The 7,963-nt window shown below is 37.1% G+C and overlaps 1 protein-coding gene across 3 annotated transcripts in view; it reads right to left on the minus strand.

Moving 5' to 3' along the window:
• ubac2.L (UBA domain containing 2 L homeolog) overlaps window positions 1-7,963 on the minus strand; it is an 83,347-nt gene that overhangs the window by 24,697 nt on the left and 50,687 nt on the right. For all 3 annotated transcript variants that reach the window (XM_041582408.1, XM_018247233.2, XM_018247234.2), the window contains exon 6: window positions 1,722-1,845. In XM_041582408.1, the coding sequence (XP_041438342.1) occupies window positions 1,722-1,845 (124 nt within the window). The remainder of the gene's footprint in view (window positions 1-1,721; window positions 1,846-7,963) is intronic.

Below are 7,963 nucleotides of genomic sequence, written 5' to 3' on the forward strand. Positions count from 1 at the left end.
TATAACTACCTCATGCCAGGCACCTCCACAAAACAATTCTCGGGCAAGGCCCGGTGGGACAAGCCACAGCAACCCTCACCACCAAGTATTGCAAACTGAATAAGCGCATACTATGCTAATGCTGACATGCTGTATTCAATTGTATGCTTGTGTCTACTTGCACCCACCATACATTTACCTGCCCACTTGATGCTGCTCTGCTCTCAAAATCATTGCAAGGTAAAGGTATGGTAGGTGAAGACAACATTAGCCAACAACTAAACCGTGCATGTCATTGGCAAGCTAAAGAAATGTAAACTTGTTATTCTAGAAATTTTTCTAATAGCTTGTCACTCTGATACGGACATAACTGCAATATTAACAGCCTAATATGATTAAATGCTGATGTAAACCAAAGACTTCAGTGAATCACTGAAGATTATTAATCTTCAATACTATTAATCATACCAGCAACATCTTAAAGGGATACTGTCATGGGAAAAACATTTTTTTTCAAAATGAATCAGTTAATAGTGCTGCTCCAGCAGAATTCTGCACTGAAATCCATTTCTCAAAAGAGCAAACAGATTTTTTTATATTCAATTTTGAAATTTGACATGGGGCTAGACATTTTGTCAATTTCCCAGCTGCCCCTGGTCATGTGACTTGTGCTCTGATAGACTTCAATCACTCTTTACTGCTGTACTGCAAGTTGGGGTGATATCACCCCCCTCCCTTAAAAAATCAGTTTGCTCTTTTGAGAAATGGATTTCAGTGCAGAATTCTGCTGGAGCAGCACTATTAACTGATTCATTTTGAAAAAAAAAATTTCCCATGACAGTATCCTTTTAACTTAAGACAGCTCCTGTTTGAACACTGTGTTATGGATCGTATGAGGCATAATTCTCTGTGAAGATTTGATTCTGCTTTTAAAGGAAAGTTTACCTTCACAGTATACATTGCAGCATACAACCAATGAAGATCATGTAAGTAACTTGTTATTGTTTTTTTCTGTTATATACCTGTATTTTATTCAATCCTACATAAAATTTCAAACAGTTCTGGATTATTGCACTGACCTAAACTGATATACTGATCCCTGGCAGACATGGAATTCAGCTCCTTTAATAAAATTTTGAATGATATTCTAAATACTGCCTGGCTCTAGTTAATTGACTCTAGCAACCACTGCTTCCTTTCCCCAGACTATTTAACTTTCGTATGATATATATTTTTCTTGCACTTTACTTGTAAATAATATTTTCATCAGTGCATGGCTACTAAGGTTGGTAACCCTTTCAACCATTGGGTAAACTAGAGAGGTGCAGGGCAAAAATAAGTTACTATTTCAGAGTTTCTCAAGATATGCTAGCAAAATTCACTTTTCATGGAAGCCTATGGCTAGGAAAACCCATTTTTTTAGGTTCCCTTTTTGTCTAGTTCCCTAGACAGTCTAGATTGTTTATGGGTAAGGCTTCAGTATCTTTTAAGAGCACCTAGAACATTCCAAAGCTACGTGTGGCTATTATGCCACAACAGAATAAAATAGTGCTGTCCAATAATTACCATGTAGATGGTCAGTTATAGTTAACTTCTGTCACAATAATTAGTCATTAAAGCTTACGGCCATAATATTGGAAAGCCAACTCCATACCTACAGGCCTTCAAATGGAGGGGAGAACAGTATGCAATAAGCACCTAGCAAAGTAGCTTTTCAAAACAATAAATATAAAATTCAGTACCTGTAGGCCCACAATGTAAACTAAAGTTTTGTTGGTGATGGGAAATAAACCAAGGATCTCAGCCAACTGTACTCTTGGAATGGAACAATAAAATGGCACAAAGAGGGAAAACACAGGAGCCAGGCTGTAAAGGAAATTAGACACTGGTTAGAGATGCTTCGTCAAAGCTACATTTTACTACTTTGTCCCAACACTTCCTTCAAACACAGAGACATTTCATTCAAAGGATAAGCAATTATTGAGCTAGGGCATCCCTGGTTCATACCAAATACCAAAATAAACTGACAAACATTAACATTCAAATCAACAAAACAAAAGCTTTAACTCAAGGATAACACTTTTTAATATTGGATTTACAGAAAACATTAAATACTATTTAAATGGCATAAGTGATATTTGACTAGTGGTTAACAAAAACCCTAGCCTAATTTTTTTTACATACAAATACATTTTGTTTCAAATATGTTCTCGCTACTTAATTATTTTAGGACTTGGCTAAACCTTCACAGTAAGAGAATGCCTATTTCTAGCAATGGTCAAAACACAAATTTTCACTTCACAGGAGATCAAATTATTCCATTTTTTTGTGTCATGCATTCATAGCAATGAAGATCAGCACTTGGTTCTGATACCACTTTTTAGATGAGAACAAATTCAGCAGGCAAAACACCTGAAGCAGATGCTAGAATACTGGAATCTCTATAAAGGTGCAGTTATAAACTATTAATACATACAAATATTTTATTGTACAGCACTGCACTACAGGTACCAGTTATCCAGAAAACTCAAAATTACAGGAAAGTCTTGCATAGACAGACCTAATCCTTATTGGAAGCAAAACTAGCCTATTGGGTTTATTTAATGTCTACATGATTTTCTAGACACATGAAGTATGAAGATCCAAATAAGGAAATATCCATTATGTGAAAAAACCCCAAGTTCTGAGCATTTTGGATACCAGGTGCCATACCTGTACAGAAAGAAAAATGCCTCTGGATTAATCTGTTTCCTGCTCCAGTATCAGTGACACCTGTAACCACGGAGTTAAAAAAACACACGTACACATAAGAAGACCACCACTAGATTAAAGAATTTTCACCAAGACTCAAAAATCTGTATAATAAAAGTCCTTTTCAAATTAAACATGAAATCCAATTTCTATTTTTTATTAAAGCATTCATAGCTGTTGTAAGCTCATTTAAACATCTCAGCTGTCAATCAAATATTGTCTGCCCCTCCTCTATGCCCTGGGCATAGAGGCAGGGCAGACAAATACTTTCACTTTCCATTCAGCACTTCATAGAAATCGTTGCTCTCCCCACCTTCCCCAGTTCTCTTAACCATTTAATTGTGTTACCAGGGCATGGGGATGGGCTTCAGGTTCCCTCATTCTGGTGCACAAACAAGATTCTGAGATGATACAAGGCTTGCCTTAATAACAGTGTGTACAAAATGGCTCCTGCCTGCTTGCTATAATTATGAATTCCCAGACTATAGGAAACAAGATTCAAATAATTTATATAGTGTAATTAAAGTTCATTTTGCTTGACTAATGTGATAAAATAGGATTATGAATAATTTTTTTGGCTGACGGGTCCCCTTTAAGAAGGTTTGCTTAATGGCACACATATATAATGTTAGCATAGAGGAATACTTATGAGCAGATGATGCCTAGAAAATTCTATACTAGAATAGGCACTAGGGATGGGCGTATTTGACCAGTTTAGTTTTGACAAAAATTTGCCGCCAGTGAAATGTCGCAGACACCCATTAAAGTCTATGGGGTATATTTATCAAAGAGTGAAGTTAATAGTGAAGCTCCGCCACTAGAGTGAAATTCCGCCACTCTCCATTCATTTCTATGGGATTTTTATAGGCGTATTTATCAAAGGGTGAACTTTCACCCATCAATTAATACGTCTTTCAAAATCCCATAGAAATGAATGGAGAGCTGCGGAATTTCACGCTAGTGGCGGAACTTCACTCTTTAATAAATTTACCCCTATGGGCGTCAAAAAAATTTTGTTGTGCGCCAAAATTTTTTTGATGCGCGTCTTTTTTTTTTGGACGCACGCCGACATACAAGGCGTAATTTTTTGCAAATTATACGGTATGATTAATTCATATTCATAGTGTCTAGAAAGTTTTGCGGCAAATAAAGGGAGGCTTGTGCAAGGGATCTGGGAAATCTTGCAAAAGTATTCAGACCCTGGAACCAGTCTCTCACTTTACTGAATAAATAAGCCTATAGAACAAATTTGTACAAATTCGAGATTAATTTGGTAGTGGAGGTGCTTAATTTTGGAAAATGTTTTTTTTCTGAAATAGGTTATTTGTAAGAACTGAAACATGTACTCTCTTGGGAACACAGCTGCCTTAGAACTGGCCTCCAAACTACACATCATTACGGTCATATTTTCTAGAGAAAAACCCCAAATCTTTAGGGATCATTTTTCAGCCTTTAAATAGGACAGACATGACTAGAGAGAATTCTAAAGAAGAAGAGGTCGAATTAACAAAACTAGGAGAGAAAAAAAACAAAGTAATATAAAAATGTTTAAATGTCACAGAGAGTGCTGCTGGAAGCAGTGGAAGCTAAACAGACTATTCAGATTCTGCTTCATAAAAACCTTTTCACAATACTCCCAGTGTGAGATAGCACAGAGGTTAATGGCTTTAAAGGAGCTAAAAATTGCAGTATCTCAGACAGAATTAATGGTGAGCCATTTAACCATATGAAGAGCTATGTAATACACTGGTTTTTTTTTGGAACGGTGGCATAAAGCAATGGCAACTTTTCATCACAAGGGACTGGGCAAAGAATTAAGAACGGATGATAAAACATACAGGGAAATACTGCAAGACAGCCAGTTTCAGTCTGCTAAAACATAAATTTCAGGAGGATAATTTTTCATTTTTCGGTAGGACATTGATCCCAAATACAAGTCTAAACTAACTCCAGAGAGGCTCGAGAATCAGAAGGTGAATGTCCTTTAATGACAAAGTGAAATTCTCACATGAAAATCGGTGGTGCTATCTGAAAATCGAGGTGCTCAAATGTCATCTAACTATTGTGAACAACCTAGTAAATCATGAAGAATGGAGTAAAGTTTTAAGGAGGAACGGAAAAAAGGGCAAAATCACTCTCAGTTGAAGCGTACATACACCAAACAACTTAAAGCTGTTATTGCTCCAAATAGTAATGGATAGGGAATGGAAACAAACGCAAACAGCATAATTCATATTTTATTTTTCTTAAAAGAAAACAACGCTGGGGAAATATGCATGTAGGCAGTAACCCAAGGCAACTAATTAAATGTTTGCTTTCATTATTCTAACTGCTGCTGGCTGAAAAAAACGATATCACTGGCAAGTTGCAATGAGACTCCATGGTAAAGGTAGATCGTATTCTCAAATACCACTCATAAACACAAAATAACTGTAGACACACACAGGTTGAAGGGTTGTGTAAGGCCACAACTTGTTTATTGGTTATTTAACCATTTGCATAAACTGAATTTCAAGAAAAAACAACTCCATTTCAAAACAGATAGCCAGCCTCTGATTTACTGTTCCAGCTGGCTGTATGAAATTAAACCTTGCTTAATTTTACAAGTTGCAACAATTTAAAATAAATAAATTATATAAGATATAACCATAATTTAATTCATATATAAGAGGGGGGAATTCTTCATAGGAGCTGGTGCCGAAGATCCAAGAGGCAGGTAACTTACCTGTCCTGCCTTTTATACCCGCCTACAGAGACCTACCACCACTCCCAATCACCTATTTACCCCAGCTGCTGTACTGCCACAATTCCACCAATGGCTGTAGATCATATTTAGAACTGCACCAGCAACAGAAGCAAGGGGAAAAAAACCTCTGTAATTTCTACCTTCACATAAGTTTGCAGTGGGTATTCAGCCCCTTTTCACTCCAGTCAGTGAAGGAATGTGGAACGTGCAGTCTGCGCTGGTTAATTACATCTGCCTCAGGTAGCTAATCGGGAGCCCTTAAATCCCAGGCTGGTCAGTCTCTGGGAATCTCTGACAAGGAGAGACACACAGAGAGGGGGATTCTAACCTTAAAGGAGAATTCAACCCTAATGTTAAAAAACCCCTACCCTACATAGACCCCTGAGCAAAGGCCCCTAACTTTTTACTCACCCCTCGGTGCAGATTCAGGTATTGGAGTTCACGGGTGCCATCTTCAGCCACTTTGATAATAGACTGTCGCTTCGGCAATTTTCGTGAGTTTCAGCGGGTGCGCAGTTTCTCGAAACAGAAAATTGCTTCAACTGCGCATGCACCACCACGCCGGTCTCATTCCGAACAGAAGTAGATGACGCCCGTGAACTCCGATGCCCTAATCTGCACTGAGAGGTGAGTAAAACGTTAGGGGCATTTACCCAGGGTAACACTTAGGCTGGGGGTCTATGTAGGGTAGGGGGTAGGGGTCTTTTAACGTTAGGGTTGAACTCTCCTTTAAGGTTTCTATGAGTATGTACACACGCGGACACTCACAGGAAGGTCTGTAATATGACTGCCTTTTTGTTGTTATTAACTTTATACAGCTGTTGAAACCGGTTTATGTTGTTTGGATAGAAAAATTGCCTTTATTTTGTACTTGTTTGCTGCCGGCAGAAATAAAAGCCATTTTTTCTTTAAGAGACTTTTTGCTTTCCTGATGCTTACTCTGTGGGAACCTGTCATAACACCATTCACAGAATTAAAGCTTGGTTTACTGAAAAAATGTCTAAATGTCTAAAATATTAGCAAATTTATGGTACAGTGTTAGAGCTATCACTATTACTTTATTATTACACAACTCGCCAAAATCCACAGGAATGTACAAGTAGTATTTGGTGGTGACTTATTATTGGTTCTAGTCCACTTCCTCCAATGATATTAAAAGGGAACTCCACAAAAACATAACTTGAGCTTTCGGAAAAGTAAACATAATTTCAACTTTGCAATATACATCAATTAAAAAATATGCAGACTTTTCATGATTTTTAATGGTTTCTGACAGTTTTTTAAGCCTAGCCCCCTGCTGATCTTTTTGACTACTTTGCTGAGCTGGTTGACTACTGTTACTTTGAGACAGCCAGCTGTCCTTAGCCTGCATCCTCCAAACCCCACAATTCCCTGCACACGTGATTTTTAATAAGGGGTGGAATATCTGTACACTGTAGAGATGTTGTTACAATTTGTAACATCAGTGTTTTAGTCCCTCCTTCCCTGCCAGGTTTTCAAATGATGCAGAAAGAGAATAACTGCTAAGCAGCATAGAAAATTGCATGTATTCATACTTTTTGAAGAAACAGTTAACTGTGATGGCTACATAAGGGGTTTCTGTGTTATGTGGGCCTCTTTAACAAATTTTGGTTTAGAAGCCGGGGTTCCCCTTTAACAGAAATTAAAAAAAGCATTACAGCATTAATTTTACAATTGAGATTGAACTAAAAAATATCAAACATATTTAAGGTCCATTATACAATTATGATTCTATGGTGACTGTGCCCAGTTGACAGTGGGGTGGATACATTTACCAATCCTCTCCAATTAGTTCTTATACTCCAATTCCAAAATAACTCTCGACCACTGCTCTTTATTTGCTTAGAAACAGAATCATCCAAACACAACTGTCTATGTACAGAATATGTGAAATTGAAATGCATATTGTTCATTTTGTTTATTGACAGAAGAACATGTGTTTCCCCAGCATAAATAGAAGTAATATTTTCATTTTGCCCAAGTAAAGAGGAAGTAGAGGCACTTCGTCAAATGTATTAATCTTATCTTAAAATACTTTGCAGAAGTAGGGTGAGGTGTGTCTACCTATCTCCACTCTGAGAATTCACTGGCGACTAATTTGTAAACATGAACACTGTAAAGCAGGCTGCAGTGATGTGTTAGCCAAACTTCAAATAATATATACTTACACACTTGGTGCCATACAGCTCTTGAGTCTTGACAGATGTTGAGAATAACAAGTTATAAATTCCCTAGATGGCATGCTCAGGATAACTGAATGCAACAGAGACAATTACTTTAAACATTTGTATTATAATGCTCTCAATAAAGGAAATGTATTTATTTTGCTGAATGATATAAAAAATGAGTGAACAATAAAATAAAACAAATTGATTCTAACAAACATACTAAAATGCTTTTACTTCCCACTGTCATGACGTTGGGGTAAATTTGCTAGGACATAAGATGAGTAACCACAGAAAAAAA

This window comes from Xenopus laevis, chromosome 2L (genome assembly GCF_017654675.1).
Source record: "Xenopus laevis strain J_2021 chromosome 2L, Xenopus_laevis_v10.1, whole genome shotgun sequence".
In the NCBI taxonomy this organism is placed as follows: Eukaryota; Metazoa; Chordata; class Amphibia; order Anura; family Pipidae; genus Xenopus; species Xenopus laevis.